We start from the raw sequence: 20097 nt of genomic DNA on the forward strand, positions 1-20097 counted from the left end.
TGTCTTTGCTGGCCAGTCCCTCAGCAATAAATAACACTTACATCTTCAGCACTTTTTTCCGAATCTCAACCTCCTTGTCAACAGTGGGATCTTCAAAGAGCTGCACCCTGAAGTTGCTCTTTCTCAGGGGAGTGCCACACTCAGGACAGTTCCCAGCTCCTCTCACGAACAGCAAATCCACACAACTCTCACACCTGTAAAGAAGCACATATAGCATCATAGTAATAGTTGTGAAGCAAGAAGCGGTCAGGAGTGCGGAAGGGAGTTGATGGAGACAGGAAGAATTAGAGTGGGGAGAGGAAGGGATGAACTGATGCAAATATGGTACTCAATGTATGAAATTCTCAAAAGTAAATAAATTTTAAATGACAGAAAACACAGCATTTAAGGTAGTCTTCAAATCTACAAGCTTAAACAATCTGCCTATCAGGGAAAGACTGAAGATGGGAGATAAAAATTTCATGGCTACTTATAATTTTACAAAAAATAAAACTATGGAATATAACCTTTATTTGGCAATTCCTTTTCAGACACAGATAACTGAAGAGATACTAGTTATAGAAATGTCAAAGGTGACTAAATTGAGAGAGGAAAAGAAGATTCAGAAGAGGAAAACAGGAAATGGGGAAGGAAAATCTTGCCAATGCACTGTCAAGTCTCTTTATAATAAGCTGAGCATCCCAATCCAGAACCCCAAAACAGGACTGGAGAGATGGCTGTCATAAGGTGCTCACTGTGTAAGCATGAGGGCATGGGTTTGGACTTCCGGTGCCCACATACAGGCGGGGTATGGTGGCGTGCTGCTGTAGTCACAGTACTGAGGAGGCTGAAACCAAGGCGGATTCTTTGACGCTCACTAGCAAAACGACCTAGACTACCTGTGAGCCCCAGATTCAGTGAGAGACCTCATTTCAAAACGTAAGGTGAAAAACAATTGAAGAAGACACCCAACATTGGTCTCTGGCCAAAATACACACACAGACACACACAGACACAGAGAGAGAGAGACTAAAATGTTCAGAAAACTGAAATGTTATAATGTTGCCATGACACTGAACAGAAAATTCCACATCATAAAACTGTTTCATACACTAAATTACTAAAAACATTACATAAAACCATGTTTGGGTTTTGTATACATAAGAAACAAACAGATGTAGTGTTTAAGCATGAATCTCAACCATCTGTGGCAGTGCATCCTATAAATCCTAGCACTCAGGAAGTCAAGACAGGACCAGAAACACAATGTCATCCTTAGCTATTTAACAAATTTGAGGTCAGTCTTGGCTATATTATGAGATTCTGTCTCAAAAAAATAGAACTATATATTTTTTGTAAGAAAACTTGAATCTCACATTGCTTGACTGCAGGTTATAAGTAAATATTATGAAAAAAATGAAATAGCAGGAGAGAAAGAGATTTTTTTTTCAGACAGTCTCATTGTGCATCCCCGGCTGACTCTCTGTAGACCAGGCTGGCCTTAAACTCACAGTAACTCTGCCTTCCAAGTGTGAGGACAAAAGGTGTGCACCACAGCCATCACACCCGACAAGAAAGAGAAATCCTTCCAAGTGTGAGGACAAAAGGTGTGTACCACAGTCATCACACCGACAAGAAAGAGAAATCCCTACAAACAAGAGCAAAACATTTTCTGCTGTAGGAAGTCTTACAGCCAGTGGTTACCTGCCCACTGGGGCGTGGCCTCTTATACTAGATATGCTGATGTAGAGCATGCGTTCAGCCTCTTTTTCCAGCCTCTCTGTTCAGGTTGTGGATTTCAGTTTCTGATCTCCATTCCAGCAGAAGATTCTGATTTGGGAGTCTACCCCTAAATAAATAACCATCTATTTCTCAATTCTGAGCTAGTGTGGTATTTAAGCATCTTTCTTCATTTTTCCAAGTAAGTATTTGACATAAGTGATAAATGGAATCAGAAAAGTGAAAAAGGGTATAAGAATTTTCAAATGCTAAGTGCGATGGCACATGCCTATAATTCTAGTGTATTGAGGCAGAAAGAGCATTGTAAGTTCAAGACTAGCATTATAGATAGCTCCAAGCCAGCCAGGGCTACAGACAAGACCCTGTCTCAAGAAGACTCGAAAGAAAAGGAGGAAGGGACGGAGGGAGGGAGGGAGGCAGGGAGGGAGGGAAGGAGGGAGGGAGGGATGTGGGAGGGAGGGAGGGAGGGAGGGCGGGCGGGCGGGTGGGCAGGCAGGCATTGAATTGAGGCCTGCTTACAGTTCAGAGGTTTAGTCCATTATCACTAGGAAGCATGATGCACACAAGCAGAAATGATGCTGGAGCAGTCGCTGAGAGCTACAACCTGATCTTCTGAAGAAGGAGAGTCAGGGTTTGGCGTGGGCTTTTGAAACCTCAAAGCCCATCCCAGTGACACATTCCTTCAACAAGGTTATCCTCCTAATCCTTTCAAATAGTGCCACTCCCTGGTGACCAAGCATTCAGATCTAAGAGCCTACGGGCCATTTTTACTCAAACCACCACAAATACATATATTACCCATGATTCTCAAGCTATGAGAAAGACACAATGCAGTGGTAGGAAAAAGAGGATATGAAAAACTACTACCAGAAATGGATGAAGTCAAGAGCCTTACTGACAACAGCTGCATTTAAACCGGGAAACACACTTCCAGCTCATTTCGCTATTCCTCCTTCTGCTGGGGCTATGATCCTGCTTCCTCCCAGTCTCTGGTTCTCCTCACTCTGGTATGATACCCACCCCCACATGACAGACACTCCCATAATGCCAATGACTGGCTCTCCTCCTCCTGATGCCCCAGGGAGTGGCTCCAGGGATAGGGCCAAACATGAGAGACCACATGCCTAAGGTGCCTAGGCCTCCAAATGAGACTGCCTGCTAGCCCCATGACAGTGCACACTTGGCCTGGAATCACCAAGCTAGACATTATAGAACAGATGGATTCCTCGTTGGTTTTATTTACTCTCTTTCACCAGGAAACCTCAGTGCTGAGACTGAACTTTTTCTAGCTGTGTGATAAAGAAGACTTCCCCCTTCCTAGCACAGAGAATAGATTTGAAGGGGAGAAGTGGTATAGAAACACAGTTTTCTTTTGTAGTATGCTAAAGAAAAATTAGATATAAAACTTTATACTCACAAAGAAATAGACGAAATATTGTAATTATAATTCTTGTTTGAAACTGTTTTATTATATGTAATTTTACTATGTTAAAGTTAAAACCATCCTAGACAGAAAAGAGGAGATGATGTGGGATTCCCCTCTGTATGCTGTGAATATGTTTTATTACTACTGGCTAATAAAGAAGTTATTTCAGCCAATGGCTTAAGAGAACAAAGCCAGGAGGGATATCCAAACAGAGATATAGAGAGAAAGTAGATGAAGTCAAAGAGACACCATGTAGCTGCCAAAGAGGAAAGACACCACCACCAAAACCTTACTAGTAGGCCACAACCTTGTGTGATACACAGGATAATAGAAATGGGTTAATTTAAGATCTAAGAGTTAGTTAATAAGAAGCCTGAGCTAGTAGCCCAAACAATATTGTAATTAATATAGCTTCTGTGTGATAATTTGGGTCTGGGTGTCTGGGAACGAAAGAGCTGTCTCCTGCTACAGCTACACTGCTTTAAAGCCAAAATAACTGAAACAGAATTGCTATGGGGTAGTTGAATGTTAAAATGTGTAATTAGGATAAATGGGACCCTAGGTTCAATTCCCTGCACTCTTCTGTCTCTTTCAGGAAAGGGCAGAGAAAAACTACTTTTTCTGAGATGTGCTGACTTTGCCCACATGAATGGATGTGCAGCACAGTCATGGTGTCTATGGAAATCAGAAGGAGGTGCTGGATCTCCTGAAAATGTAGTCATGAAAAGTTCTGAGATACTATATGGCTGGGAACTGAACCCAAGTCTACTTCATGATTTTGACCACTAAAACATCTCTCCAGTCCCAACAAGCGACTTTAGAATTTTCTTACCCTATTTTTTTATTTTAATCTATCTATTTGCTTATTTACTTAATTTATTTGGGGTCACTGAAACCAGGGATCTGCGCACATTGTCTGAACTACATTCCCAGCCTTTCTTTCTCAGAGTTTACCTGAAAAAAGAATATCAAATACCCTTAATGTTTAAATAACATGAGGTATACAGAGAAAAACAAAGCTTTAATTCATTCTGCTCCACATCTTGCTTCTAACAACCTGCTGATTTTGTTTATGTGGGCACATCTTTTTCTATGTATTTATAGACTATAGACATGGAAACTAGACACATGAAAAGAACGTAAGAAAAGTTGGTAATTGCCAGTTGTATTTCTCTGGCAGCAGAACCAACAGGTCAGCAGTATGTGCTATGATAAACCTGGGAATTCTTTCAAACAAAATCTTAAATTTTACAGAACACAAGAAAAGTTGCTGAAAAGGTCTAAATCGTCAGTATTATATACACTTCCGAAGACATACTTAACGTTTTTTTTTAAAGACCGAGATGACACCCTTCCCTTTCCCCTCTGACATTTATTGTCAGATTTTATTTTATTTATTTTATTTCATAAAAAAACTGAGGCCAGGGGTGGAGCCCACATCTGTAAATTCTAGAACTTGGGAGGCTGAGGCAGGAGTAAAGGATATTACTCAGAAGTAAAATGACAATCTACAAATGCAAAGGGCAAAGGTAAAGGTCTGCTGTTCAGAAAAGATGAAGAAACCCTACAGATCAGGAACAAAAAGATCATAAAAACACCCAAATCCAAAAAGACAAAACACCAAAGGTACATAAAAAAAAAAAATGCCCATGATTAGTCATTAGAGAAAAAGCAAATTTAATTGTAACATCATTTTATTCATACAAGGATGACTATAATTTTAAGAAGTACAAGTGTCAACAAGAGAAATCCAATCCCTTGAACATTACCAGTACAGATGTACATGAGTTCACCTGTTATGGGAAAGAGCTTGTGGTTCCTCAAGAAGATGAATAGGATTTATTACATGACCAAGAATTCTGCTCCTGATTATAAACCCCAAAACAGGTGCTCAAACAAATGCATGTGCAAGCATGTTCATAAACAGCAGTGTTCACAACAACCAAAAGGAAGACAGAACCCAAATGTCTGCCAACAGATGAACAGAAGAACAAATTGTGGTATGTAAACACAATTGAATCATTCAAGCAGAGAAAGAACCTGAGAAAACATACGCCAAGTGAAAGGAGTAAGAATTTACAAAAGGCCACATATTACACAATCCTGCTTTGTGCGAGATATAGAATAGGCAAGAAAACAGGCTGGTAGTTACTAGAAACGGGGTTAAAAACTAACTGCTTAACAGATAAAGGGTTTCTTTCGGTGATGCTAAAAAAGCTTTAGAGTTAGAAAGGTGATATGTGCACAATACATAAATATATAAATTGCACTGAATTCTTCATTTTAAAATGGTTGTAATTTATTTATATTTATTCATTTTATGTGGGAGGTTTTTTTAAATTTATTTATTTATTTATTAAAGATTCCTGCCTCCTCCCCACCACCGCCTCCCATTTCCTTCCCCCTCCCTCAATCAAGTCCCCCTCCCTCATCAGCCTGAAGAGCAGTCAGGGTTCCCTGCCCTATGGGAAGTCCAAGGACCTCCCACCTCCATCCAGGTCTAGTTAGGTGAGCATCCAAACAGCCTAGGCTCTATGTGGGAGGTTTTTAAGACAGTGTCTCACTCTCTAGTCTAGGCTAGTCTTGAATTCATTATGTAGTCCAGGCTGACCTCATGGCAATCCTCTTGCCTCAGCCTCCCACCCAATTCCTGGGATTATTAGACATGATTTACTATGACCAGTTCAGAATTTTACAGACAGAGGTAGAGGCATGTGTTTATAGTCTCATCTGCTTTAGGGGCCGATGCCGGAGGATCACTAGCTCAGGAGTTTAAGTTTAGAAACATATCAAGATCCTTTAAAAAAAAAGAAGACAGATGGGGAGGCAGGGAAGGGAGGGAGGCAGGGAAGGGAGGGAGGGAGGGGTTTATGGTGTCAAATGTAACCTAGCACTCAAGAAGTTGAGACAGAAAGATCTCAAATTCAGGAGGAAATAAAAGCTCATTTTTAACAAAGAAGGAAAACATCTGGAAAGGACTACCAGAGCTGTGGGCCAGCAGAAGACAGGTTTTGAGATAGGGTCCTGCTCTATATTAGCTTGCAGCAAGGGTATCTTTTGATTGTTACCCTGCACCCAGGCAACCTTACCTCTGCCATGCTAACTCAACTGTAAGTTTTCCATAGGTTACAGGTTCAGAAATGCACCAGGTATTTATTATGCTCTCAGAAAACATTAACTATGATAACAATCACTCAAGGAATCAATCGGGACCAGAGTTCAAAGGCACACTAGTAGCAAGAATTATAAATATAAAAGTATCCAGAAGAAATAGGCTAATTTGAGCTGGGTCTTGAGAAAGCTAATGGCCTTAAAGCACAAAATAATGACATTTCAAATTACAAAGCATAAAGCACAGCAAAATAAGAGCCATTAAGCTCTCAATTTAGAAATACAACAATAAAAAGAATATTTTAACAAAAAAGAAAAAGAAAGTTCCTGTAAGGTAGTCATAGTCTTTTCCAATGATACTCTGAAAAACTAAGAGAATGCACATGCAAAAAGACTAAAGACAAGCCTCAAATGTTTCCCCAAACTTCCCTCAGGTCAACATTTCTACAAAATATAATACTTTATCTTTAAAAAAATCATGAAAACTTTACTTGTTAAAAAAAAAAGAAAGAAAACTTTACTTGTCTCTATAATGGTCCCTTTTTTAAAACTGGAAAATACCTTCAAATAGGTATCAATTATTAAATTTTTTCCTTAGGTAAAATTGACATTCCAGGAAGATGTGCATGGATCCATTTACCACCAAAACATCAGCACACACCAAAGAAGTTTAAAATGCATAAGAAAAGTCTGGCAAGATGGCTCATGCCTATAATCCCATCACATGGAAGGCTGAGACAGGAAGATTGTGAGTTCAGCACCAACCTGGACGACATAAGGTCATATGGTGAACTCCAGGATAACCTGGGCTATATGAAACTGTGTAACAAACACACACAAACAAAGACTGATGCATATCTAAGACTTTGACATAGGAATGACATAGCATTATAACCAATATGCAAAGGAATACTTCTCACTAAATGCTTGAAGACACCATTGGCTTTCTAGATTAAGGGAAATATCTGTATACAAAAAATAAATTTCGGGCGAGCAGGGTCCACTGCGGGAGCAGGGGGAGGGCCGCGGCTGGCGGCTTCCAAGCCGCAGCCGGAGCGGGACCAGGCTTCTCCGGGAGCAACGCACCGCTGCCTAGTGGGGGTGGAGCCCAGCTGTGGCCCCAGGGTTGTGAGCCCCGGCCCAGCCCCTCCACCTACCTGCTCCCCTGATGAGACCATGGGCTTTGGCAGTGACTAAGTGGCCACCCTCTGCCCCTGTGGGTCACTGGCGATTCTCTACAAGACCTAGCAGCCGTCCAGGCCAGCTCTGGGGAAGGTAGGAAGACGTCTCCATCTCTATTCAAGGGCAGCCATCTTGGCTTGGGTGGGCCCTAGGGCCCTGAACTATCTACTGTGGATTATGACCCAGTCTTCCCTCCCTGCATTATAAATGAGTGGCGCTCCTCTGTCCTCTTGGGGCTCCTCTGTGTGGTGCAGCCTTGGCCACGAGGGGCCCCTGGCCAGCCCACCTACCCAGGATGAGCACTTCCCCTCCCAGCAGCTGCTGCCCCCGACCGTCACACCCCTCTGTAGAGGAGCACCGAGCCTCAGCTCCTGCCGGCAGGAGCCCACGAATGCTGCACCCGGCCACCCAGCAGAGCCCGTTCATGGTTGATCCCCACGAACAGGTGCACCAGGGGCCTGTCCCTCTGTCCTACACAGTCACCACAGTGACCGCCCAAGGCTTCCCCTTGCCTATAAGCCAACACATCCCTGGCTGCAGTGCCCAGCAGCTCCCAGCATGCTCCGTGATGTTCAGTGAGCAGCACTACCCCCTCTGCTGCCTCCCACCTCCACAGCTGATCCAGGCAAGTACCATGCAGCAGCTCCCTGTGCCCTACCATACCTACCCCCACCTCATCTCCAGTGACCACTACATTCTTCAACCCCCGCCACCGGCCCCACCACCTCAACCTACCCACATGGCACCACTCGGGCAGTTTGTGTCCCTGCAGACCCAGCACCCACGTCTGTCCCTGCAGCGTCTGGACAATGATATGGACCTTCGAGGGGATCAGCACCCCTTAGGTAGCTTCACTTACTCCACCTCTGCCACTGGCCCAGCCTTGTCACCCTCAGTGCCCCTTCACTACCTACCGCATGAGCCACTACACCAGGAGCTGTCCTTTGGTGTGCCATATTCCCACATGATGCCACGGAGACTGAGCACACAGAGATACCGTCTACAGCAGCCGCTGCTGCTACCACCAACGCCGCCGCCGCCGCCGCCACCACCATCTTATTACCCAAGCTTCCTCCCCTCCTTCCTTTCAATGCTGCCAATGTCACCGACCACCATGGGCCCCACCATCAACCTGGATGTGGATGACATGGAGAACTTTGAGGCCCTCCTGGACCTGGCTGAGCGGCTGGGAGATGCCAAGCCCCGCGGCCTCACCAAAGCAGACATAGAGCAGCTGCCATCATACCACTTTAACCCTGACAGCCATCAGTCTGAGCAGACTGTGTGTGTGGTCTGCTTCAGTGACTTTGAGGTGCGGCAGCTGCTCCGAGTCCTGCCCTGCAACCATGAGTTCCATGCCAAGTGTGTTGACAAGTGGTTGAAGGCCAACCGGACCTGTCCCATTTGCCGGGCTGATGCCTCCGAGGTGCCCAGGGAGGCTGAGTGAGGCTCCACAGCCACCCACAAGAACCCTGCCCAAAGCTCCAGAAATGGGTGGGGGGAGGCAGGGAGTGGCCCAGGGAGAACTGTAAGGGAGGGGCCAGGCCTGTCTCAGCATTCCTACCGGCAACTTGAGAGCTGGTGCCAGGGTCAACCCTGGAGAAGCCCCTGCAATAAGCCCCTGCGTTTGCCAAGCTCCAAAGACTCCTTCCTCAAACTGCCTGCCTGCCCGCCCGCCATAGAGCTGCCTGAGTGTCCCCAACTCAGTCTGCCTCTTAATTTGCCCTTGGGTCCTTCTTCCTGCTGGCTCTGGGAGGCAGGAGTCCATTCCCCAAGTGTGGTGGCTGGTGTGATCCCCACCCCCAAAAATGGGCAAAGGAGTAGCCACCCTGGGTCAGCTGGTCTCTTGTACTGAAGAGAAGTACTCCTTGCACAGGTAGGACTGCCAGGTCTGTGGGCAGATGGGAGCCAGCGACCATTTCCTAAGGCCCAGGACTCCAGACAGACTTAGGCAGTCGACTCTGCCTCCACTGCTGTGCAGTGTGGGTCTGACTCCCCAGGACCCCACCCCAGGCACAGGATTCCAGCCCACCCCAGGCTGGAGGGTATCCCAGCCACAGTCTTTGAGCAAATGGGATGGGGGCTCCAAGCTGAACACATTATGTTCTGCAAGAGCCAAGCCACAATCTGGGCATGTCCTTGTGTTCCTGGTGAGTGCCCCCCCACCAGGGACAGTGTCAGACCCGTGCTCGATCTTCTCCCCCTCTGTCGTTTGCATGAACGTGAGGAACAGCAGTTTTTGTTTATTCATTTGGCCCAAAATTGCGTGTAGGGGGTATGGATATTTAGAGGTGTTCGGGGTTTTTTGTTTTGTTTTGTTTTTTTGTTTGGTTGGTTTTTTGTTTTGTTTTTTGTTTTTTTTGTTTTTTGTTTTCCTTTTTTGGTTTTGTTTTTCCTTCTTTGGTTTAATAGGAGTGGGGTGAGGGCATAGGGACCAACCGGGAACAAATGCCCAGGGGGCAGAGAAGGGTCAGGTTGTGCCGCACCAGGCCTCCCTATGAGCGTGTGGCTGGGACTGCGCTGGGTGGTTGGAAGTCAGGGCAGGGTTGGGGGTCTGTGCTCAGCTGATAACTGCCATGCACTGTACTGCACATGTCCCTAGAGCCTACCAGGGACCGATTGCTTTTCAGGGCATTTCCTCCAGCCAGGGGCTGTCTCCCACCTGCCTGGTTGAGTCTCTTCCTAGGAATCCCATGAGGATGGAGATCAGGGAGGGCGTGAACCTCCACCTGGGGGCCCCTCCCAGTCTGATCTCTTGCCCTCCAAGTTCTGGAGGAGGCTGAGTTCCCTACTCCTCCTTCCAGGTCCCATTCTTTTCCTTTCCTACCCCTGTCTGGGGTTGCTGCCCTGAGTGAACGAACCACGTGTGGGGCCAGCACATCCTAGCAGGCGCCTGCTGCCTCAGGGATGCTCCAACCACCCTCGTTCTCCTCAGCAGCCCTGGCTCGCCCTGCCTCCCACAACCCATCCTGCCAGGGGGCCCATCGGCCTGGTCCCACCCCACAAGAACCCAAAGTCTTACTGTATATAATTCCAGGTGATTTCTATATTTATAGCAGTGTTGAAAATCCACGTTTTACACAGAACCACCTTATCCAACCCCTGTCCCTTCCTCACCCCAACAAAAGGTTTTCAAACCCTTGTGGTTTCCTGGGGCAGCGGAATTGGCTCATGGATTGTGTTGGCTGCAGTGACGATTCCAACGAGCAGCTACTGTGGGGAATACACGGTTTTCATTTGTATTTTTTGTTTTGTTTTTTTAATCATTTAAGAAAGATTTACCAAACAATTACTTAGGATGTTTGTGATTTGCCAACCTTGCTGTAGATGCCATGTTACCAATGATTTCCTGTGGTGGGGGCTAGGCATTGTTTACTCTTTATTTACCAACTTCTGGCCTAGGAATGACAGTGGGCAAGGTACCTTCCCCCAGCACTGCTGGGCCCAGCGCCTGTGTTCTGTTGGAAAGGTTTTATATTATATATATAATTACACACATGTAAACACATGTGATGACCTGTTCCTTGCACATCTTACAGTTACCTCATTTCCCATGTACGTATTTGAGAAAATGCTAATATATAGAGAAAATGGTTCTTAAAGCTTAAATGTGTGGTTTTTTCCATCCCACTGGACTCACATTGGTTTGTAGCATTTAACATAACTAGTATGTTGTATTATATATGTGTATACGGATTGAAATTTTTAACAGATTTGTACTTTTTTTAAAATGAAAGTTGCTAGTTCTGCTTGACCAAGTAGTGCAATCATTATTTTTTTTAATATTGTTGCTGATTTCAGAGGGATATTCACTAATAAATGTATGATGTATAAAAAAAATAATAAATAAATAAATTTCATGTGAACAAATAGATAAGAGAGAAAACTTTAAATTTTTATGAGATTATTGGAAGACATAATTATGCCACTGGGGCAGGAACTTCCTAAAGGTAACTTAAAATTTTAAATCATGTAAAAAAGACTGATAATTTTCATTTTATACAAATTTAGCTTCTATGTGAAAGGGTGTGTACAATACTAGTGGAAGCCTTGCCACAAAAGCAAGGCAATTTTTCCATAGTACTTCAATTATTCAGACTATATATGGATTCTACAAATCAATCATAAAATGCTGTAGAAAAATGAGTGGCTTATTCAAATTAAACCATCCAAAAAATACTTGTCTCTTAGAAAAGGATCCCTTTATAGCTAGGACAGCTCATTAAGAAGTCTTTCCTTTTTCCACAGGAAACTTTTTCAAGAGAGGAAAAACTACAGCCTCGATGCTGCAGTTCATTTCCTGGCCATTACTGGCATCATCTCACTCTAGAGTCCCCTCATCCTCTGCCAACAGCTGCTGGCATGGCAACTTGCTACTATGTTTACCCAAACCCTTATCTCTAAAAGCCCTAATGCCTGGTTCCACAGCCTTTGTAGGCTGTGGCTGCTACACTTGTATGGTTAGCACAGTGATGGGTTTGGGAGCACCAGGAGACATTCCAGTGGCTCCCTTGCATGCCAGGCATATTCTTCCCTGAACCCCTCATGATGATGAAGAAAGTCAAATACTACTGCTAGTGACTCCTTTGCTTCTCCAGTAACTTTTCAGCACAAGGAGCTCCATGTGACTAGATAGCAGGCATGTCCTAAAGAAGCCCTCACTGTGTCTGTCCCCTAGTGGGATTTCCCGATAGGAACACGACCTCTAAACTCACATAGCCTAAAGTTACCAAGTGAGAGCACCTACTCTGATCCCTGTGTTCAAGGATCCATGTATTGTATCTGCTCAGGACACCCAATAGTCATCCATATTAAGGTCACATATTCAAGATATAAAAAGATACTGAAGGATGCTATCAACTCTTGTAGAAAATTGCCTTCAATCAGACACCTCAAAAGAAATTATGTGTGTGTGTTTTGTTTTTTGTTGTTTTTTTTTTTTTTTCTGTTTTGAGAAAGCCTTGCTGCTTAACCCAGGATTTCTTCAAATTCGCCACCTGCTTCTGCCTTTGAGTGCTGGATTACAGATGTGTGTCACCAAGCCTGATTTTCAGCTGATCTTTAAGAGGCAAAATTTTAACTTCTATATCAATCAGAGGACCGTGGATAGAGAAGCAGTGAGTTGGGTCAACTGAGACTCACTGCCTCAGTATAAAGTAGTACTCTTGGCAAGAAACAGCATAATACGCAAGATCCCACAATGGTGGATCAAAAACTATAAATCCTCAGAAAGCAGTACTGGCTGTGGACAGAAAACCAATCTACACCCAATGAACATGTTAAACTCAGACTACAGGGACAGCTGCACTCTGCAGAGCAGAGGAGGCACAGTTTTATGTTTTACCTTGACTTTCCCTATTAAGGCCAAATAAAGGCTTCTGCCAGTACCATGTATGTATATCAAACTACACATCTAGGAACCGATTAAATGCCTCCCAGGTAAGAACAGAAACCTGTGAGCTAGACTTGAGTCAGGACTTACTATGCTCATCTGAGTCCTCTACTACGCCTCATCCTAACAAGGAGGAAGGAGCAGCAGTTTGAGTCTGGAGAAGTTAATGTCAATTTACATTGTATTCACAAATATTCATAGGTTTGCACCCACTCACTGAGGCTATGGGGCGTAGTAAGACTGAATAGTGATTCTGAATTGTACAAAGAACCAAAACCAGCACACTTGTCAGCAGGTTAGGCTCATTCTGTGGTTAAATCTCGAATGTCCTGCAAAGGCCTATGTATTAAAGGCGTTTGTCCTCAGCCCATGGTGTTACTGAAAAGTCAAAGAGCCTTTAGGGGGTGGGGCCTAATGAGAGAACTTCGGGTCTTCATGCTGTGATGGCAAGCACTTTACCATTGAGTCATCTCCCAAGTGCCTCTCTACGCTTCTTGGCCACCAGGAATAAAAAGGTCTCCTCCACTACATACCCCTCCCATGATGTGCTGCTATGCTACCACAGGCTTTAGCTCAGAACCCAGGAGCCATGGACTGAAACCTCTTACAGAGTCAAAACAAGACTTTTACTCTTTTTAAGGGAATTTCCTTAAGTATTTTGTTATTCAAAAAGCTTATTAGCAGAGCCCAATAAAGAGTTTGAAGAGGGGGCTGGAGAGATGGCTCAGAGGTTAAGAGCACTGAATGCTCTTCCAGAGGTCTTGAGTTCAATTCCCAGCAACCACATGGTGGCTCACAGCCCTCTGTAATGAGATCTGGTGCCCTCTTCTGGCCTGCAAGCAAACATGGAAGGAATGTTGTATACATAATAAATAAATCTTTAAAAAAAAAAAAAAGAGTTTGAAGAGTGTATGGTAATATGGTAATCCTTGGGCTCGGCCAATAGAAATGGCCTCTAAGGCAGCTTCTGGAGCCCTGCCCATTAAATTCAACCAAGTCACATAACCATCTTATATGAATATTTCATTTATTGTCATATACTTTGCTTCAAATTCTAACCTTGCCACTAGAATACTTGTACAGATGACACACATACGTGCATTACTAATGCAGTATTTTATTTCCTGCAGATACCTGATGACACAGAAACAGACTGTATTGCCAACAAAGCCGGAAACATAGATGTTTTTATGTGGAGAGAACCATAAGCCTTTCCCCATATATACTCTGGAATGAGACTGGCAGGGAGAACACAGGTTAAACCACAGCAATTTTAAAAATTCTTATATAGCCCAGCGTGGAGACACACATCATTAATCTCAGCATTCAGGAGGTAGAGGCATGTGGATTTCTTTGAGTTCTAAGCCATCCTGGTCTACATAGCAAGTTCTAGGGCAGCCAACTGCTACATAGTGAGAACGTGTCTCAAAATAAAATAAAATAAAAATCTTATATAAAAATTAAAAGGCTAAGGATAACATCACATACTTGTATTTCTAGTATTCAGGAGAAAACAGGAGACAGGAATCCAGGGCCAGCCTTAGTTATATGGCAAATTCAAGGCCAACCTGAGCTACACGAGAACTTGTCTCAAATAAATGATTTTTTTTTTTTTTTTGGTTTTTCGAGACAGGGTTTCTCTGTGGCTTTGGAGCCTGTCCTGGAACTAGCTCTTGTAGACCAGGCTGGTCTCGAACTCACAGAGATTCACCTGCCTCTGCCTCCCAAGTGCTGGGATTAAAGGTGTGTGCCACCAGAATTTTTAAAATAGCATTTGAAAATGTTAAAAGTCTTATACGTATGCAAAAGTACATAACATCAAATCAAATGCCTGTATCTGGGTTCATGTACATCCTTTAATCCCAGACAGAGGCAGGCGGATCTCTGTGAGTTCAAGGCCAGCCTGGTCTACAAGAGCTAGTTCCAGGACAGCTCCAAAGCTACAGAGAAACCCTGTCTAGAAAAATAAAATAAAATAAAATAAAAAAAAAAAGGAGGAGGAAAAATCATCTCCAAGTGATGAAATAATGTGCCTACCTTCTTAAAGAAAAATGCTATATGTAAGCCAATGGAATTATAAAAAGAAAGAAACACACACATGACCTGGAGAACTAATTTCCTAAAGCTATATCTTCACGCACTTTAGGGCGACGGGGACTGCTATGCTGGTGATCAAATTCAGGGCTTCACACATGCTAGGCAAGTACTCAACCCCCGAGCCATACCCACCCGCAACCTCAGTTTCTGTCAAGTGTGGTTTGCTTGCTTGCTTTCTGTCGCACTCCCTCATACCTACCACGTCTACCCACTTGCTAGTCAATCTTTCCTCACTGCCCTTACACTTTTAACAGTTCATAAGCCTTTCATTGCCTTTATCAAATTTCTAATGGCTTGAAATACCTATAATGTAGTCAGAAAACACTAAATGCCAGCTGATACATAGCCTATTGTTTACAAACTACTTACAAAGACAATGTTTGGAGCCACAGTCTCGTGTTAGGGAGCTTAGGTCGGCCTTAACAGCTTCTAGACCCACAAAGAACAGGACCAAGTGCAGCTTCTTTGTAGCTGGATTTTTTTTTTTTTTTCAGATAAGCTCTGTTTGCTGGCAGTGAGCAGAGGTGCAGCTCCTTTAAGAGAAGGCTTTTTGATTCAGCATTAGTAGCAAAAACTGCATGGCTTCTTTAAGAGATGACTTCCTGGTTCGTGTTGGCAACTTTCAGGAAGTACTGCTATAGAGCATTTAAATGGGGTTTGTAAGCAGAGTGCTACAAGCTGCATAATGGTGACACAGACCCACTGCATCCCTGGAGCTGGGGCAGTGAGCATGGCTTGCAGAGGCAGTAAACATACCTCCATTATGTTGGACAGGGCAGAGCCAACAGGCAAAGCTACAGAGTTAGTCTGAGCCACGCCTGCTTATCATTTAAAAACAAAACAAAAAACTCTCTTGGTCAGAAAATAATTACAGATACACAATAAGACAGATTCAGGACCCCCCCCCCCCCAAAAGACCTCAAAATGGATCACAGTGTTGGATAAATGTATACAGGTTTAGGAGAGAGAGAAGAAAGAATACAGACAGTGATAGACTTAAGGAAAAAGTAATAGAGTTAAATAATTAGGTCACGTAGAGATGGGAAATACACAGAGAATCTGGATTATGCATATTATTGTGTTTTCTTTGAATTTTTTTTTTTTTTAACTGCAGAGAGACATTTGATTCTGGGGACTGCTAAGCTAATCCTACATATATATTTTAAAGGTATCTTGACTTCAAAATTTGAGTCTAAGGATATGTTACTTTGAAAAAGAGGTTCTGCTTTTGTTTCCACAGAAGATGAGAACCTGTGGATTTCTTCCAGGCTAATGTGATTTGATAGAACAAGATCCCCAGAAAGGTCTCCGTGAACCCTAAAAATACTTTGCCCAACAAACAACAGGAAGCAATTTGGAGAAAACTATGCCTAAATTCCCAAAATGATTATTTATAAAAGTTTATTTTCATTTAAAAGGAGTTAGGTATAAATGGTTAAATGATCACAATCAATCTCTTTAAATGAAACACTGATATGGACTTTGGTTTATTGATACAAATTTAAGGTCAATTTTGCTATATTATATTTCTACTCTTCTTTAAGGTATTATATTTATCCAGCTTATTTAATAATGTAGTGTACAATTAAAATTACAGATTAATAGATATTTATAGCAGTCAAACTTGTAGTCATGTTATGTTTTCTAGATACAGAGATATATTTCAGTTAGATAGAAAATCTTCAACACTTCAAAGACCTACATGATGTGGGAAGGTCATTTGTCAATCTGTTGTTTCATTGGTTAATCAATAAAAAAAAACCTGCTTGGCCTGATAGGTCAGAAAATTAGGTAGGTGGAGTAGACAGAACAGAATGCTGAGAAGAAGGGAAGTGAGCCAGATGCCATGCCTCTCCTCTCCAGGGCAGACGCCATGGATCCAGCCGCCATGTCAGACATGCTGAATCTTTCCCGGTAAGACGCCACCTCGTGGTGCTACACAGATTATTAGAAATGGGTTAATCAAGATGTGAAAATTAGCCACTAAGAGGCTGGAACTATTGGGCCAGGCAGTGTTTAAATGAATACAGTTTGTGTGTTGTTATTTTGGGGCATAAGCTAGCCAGGCGGCCGGGAGCTGGGTGGCAGGAAGCAGAATATGGCATTTGAAAGGTTTTAAAAACTTAGACTTTTCTCGACAGTGAAACATGTCTGCTTCTGGCATCACCAATTACTTCAGAGAGGTTGATTGGCATTGAAGAATCTCATTATGGAATTTGCCTTCAATGTGACAAGGCTAGCCATTTGGGCAAGAAACTGCTCTTGCCTGGACTGCTTATAGGTATGTTGTATAAAGTGAACTTGTAGTACCCACAGAAAAATGGCTACTGAACTTGCCTAAAGGTGAGACAGCCCTTCAGGGTTCCTGCTTCATGAAAGAGTCTGCCAGACATTCTGCAGGACACAGAAGAAAGTGACTGACAAACTGCCAATACAGGCAAAACAGTCTTTCAAATTTCCTTCTTCTTGGAAAAATCTGCTGGATACATTGGGCCTGTAGACTGAAGATAGATTCCCCAATATTACAGAAGAACTTTGGTGACTATCCAGGCAGGAAGATGTCCCTGTTAATTCTAGAGTTTTGGAAGTTGCTTACAATGCACTTCCTGTTTACTTAGGTAATATTATATTCTTCTGGGGTTTTTGATGGAGTTGAAGACAGATAGTTATAGTTTTCCCTAGTTATGATAAAAGATAAATTATATATGAAACTTTTTAGATACAAATAGACTGTACATTGTAATTGTAATTCTTTTTTGATACCTGTTTTGTTATATATAATTTCACCTTGTTAAAGTTAAAACCTTCCTTTTTATTTAGACAGAAAGGAGGAAATTATGTGGGATTCTCCTCTATATGCTGTGAATATGTTTTATTACCATTGGTTAACAAAGAGGTGCTTTGGCTATAGCAGGACAGAATACAGCAAGGCAGGGATTCCAAGCTGAGATAGAAGAGGAAAGAAGCAGAGTCAGGTAGTCAACAAGTAGCTGCTTAAGGAGAAAGATGCCAGAACATTATCAGTAGGCCACAACCTTGTGGTGACACATAAATTAATAGAAATGGGTTAATTTAGCCAGGTGGTGGTAGTGCACGCCTTTAATCCCAGCACTCGGGAGGCAGAGGCAGGTGGATCTCTGTGAGTTCGAAACCAGCCTGGTCTACAAAAGCTAGTTCCAAGACAGGCTCCAAAAGCTATAGAGAAACCCTGCCTCGAAAAACAAAACAAAACAACAACAACAAAAAAAAGTTAATTTAAGATGTAAGAGCTAGTTAGGAATATTCCTAAGCTATTGGCCAAAACAGTGCTGTAAATAGTTTCTATGTGATTATTCTGGTCTGGGTGGCTGGGAAACAAATGAATAGTCTCTGATTACAGTAACCAACCAATATGTGATTTGACTTAAGGCCCATGAGATGGAACCCATACCCAACACTGTTTGGGTGACCAAGAACAGAAACTTAAGCCCAGAGACCTAGGGTAAAAAGAAATACTACTGTTCTAAAATAAACAAACAAAAAAGTAGTGATAAAATGACTCCTAATACATCCTGCTATACACATACATTGTGCCTTGTTTAGCCATCATCAGAAAAGCTTCCTCCTGCAACAGATGGGGACAAATACAGAGACCCACAGTCAGACATCACATAAAGAATGATTGACCTTGGAATATCTCCATCAAATCCCTGTCTTCAGAACTCAGGAAACCTGTGCAAGTGAAAGAGGAAAGAGTATAAGAGCCAGAGGTGATGGTGGACACCAAGAGAACAATGCTCTCTAACAAAGCTCACATGAACTCACAGAGACTGAAGCAGCCTATACAGGGCCTGAACTCCTCTACCCTTATGTCATGGCTTCCAGTTCAGTGTTTTATAGGATCGTGAATGTGCAAACAATTGGGCCTCTGATTCTTGTGCCTTCTCTTGGGCTCTTTTCCACTTTTTTGTCTATCTTGTCCAACTCTGATAGGTTAGTTATTGCTGTGTTTTATAATATTTTAATATTATATTATATTTTATTATTATCCCTTGGAAGCCTACTTGTTTTCTAATGAGACAGAGAAAAGAAGTAGATCCAGATGTGAAGGGAGGTGGGAGGATCTGGGGGTAAAGAGAGGGAAAACCATAATCAGGATATATATGTGAGGAAAAAAAATCTATTTTCAATAAAAGGGGAAAGTGTCAAAATAATAATAATAAATATAAATAAACCCTTTTTAAAATTGCAAAATGAGAAAATAAATATAAAACCTTCAGTACCATTACTGTGACACAAACATTTCAGGAATAGTAGTACTTTTCAAACCGTCCTAGGATGTTCTACTTCCCTTCTTGTCCCAACTCTTTTGTTTTTTTTTTTTGTTTTGTTTTCCCTTTGAAAGAGTTGATCTTATTGTTTTATTTATTTATTTATTTTTTTTTTTTTGGTTTTTCGAGACAGGGTTTCTCTGTGGTTTTGGAGCCTATCCTAGAACTAGCTCTTGTAGACCAGGCTGGTCTCGAACTCACAGAGATTCACCTGCCTCTGCCTCCCGAGTGCTGGGATTAAAGGCGTGCGCCAATCTTATTGTTTTATTACACAGTAAGAAAAAAGTTTTTAACTCAGGGAATTAATAGGATAGAAAGGAAAGAAATATTTTTTAAAATTCCCATAAATTTATGAGTCTTGTTTTTGGTTCTCTGCTTATTTGTTTTCTTGAGACACAGCCTAACTCTAGCCTGTAGCGGCCCAGAACTATGTAGATAAAGCTAACCTTGAATTCACTGAGACCCGCCTACCTCTGACTGTTGTAACCATCTAATCTTCCAAGACAGATCATAGGTCATGGAACCAATTGTGTCTTAAGGATCAAGATTGAAACAGCATTTAATATGATTAAACAAGGCTTGTCCTGGGCAAGGTAGTGTGCAACTTCCATCCTAGCACTTACAAGGAAGACATAGGCGGGGCTCAGCTGTCCCAACTTTTTTAATAAATTTGTTACTTAAAAGGTTACAAAAGCCCTACACAGACATATCTTGAAAACGACTGCAATTTTCCCTTGTCTTTCTGAAGGTCACACTATTTATAAAGACCATGACAGCATTTTAATAAGCGAAGTTAGGCTTTTAAATCAACCAAAGAGGAGGCTGAGAAGCTGCTCAGTGGGTAAAGCACCTGCTGTGCA

The 20097-nt window shown here is 42.6% G+C and overlaps 2 protein-coding genes across 2 annotated transcripts in view; one reads left to right on the forward strand and one right to left on the reverse strand.

Moving 5' to 3' along the window:
* Mnat1 (MNAT1 component of CDK activating kinase) overlaps positions 1 to 20097 on the reverse strand; it is a 143940-nt gene that overhangs the window by 104837 nt on the left and 19006 nt on the right. The window contains exon 2 of the mRNA XM_057783202.1: positions 42 to 194. Within this exon, the coding sequence (XP_057639185.1) occupies positions 42 to 194 (153 nt within the window). The remainder of the gene's footprint in view (positions 1 to 41; positions 195 to 20097) is intronic.
* Positions 7386 to 9496, forward strand: LOC130883031 (RING finger protein 44-like). The gene is given in 3 exon segments (XM_057783201.1): positions 7386 to 7531; positions 7693 to 7767; positions 7769 to 9496. Coding segments are annotated over 3 exon segments (1299 nt in total). The 5' UTR covers positions 7386 to 7424; the 3' UTR covers positions 8886 to 9496.

Source organism: Chionomys nivalis, chromosome 10 (assembly GCF_950005125.1).
Source record: "Chionomys nivalis chromosome 10, mChiNiv1.1, whole genome shotgun sequence".
NCBI lineage: Eukaryota > Metazoa > Chordata > Mammalia > Rodentia > Cricetidae > Chionomys > Chionomys nivalis.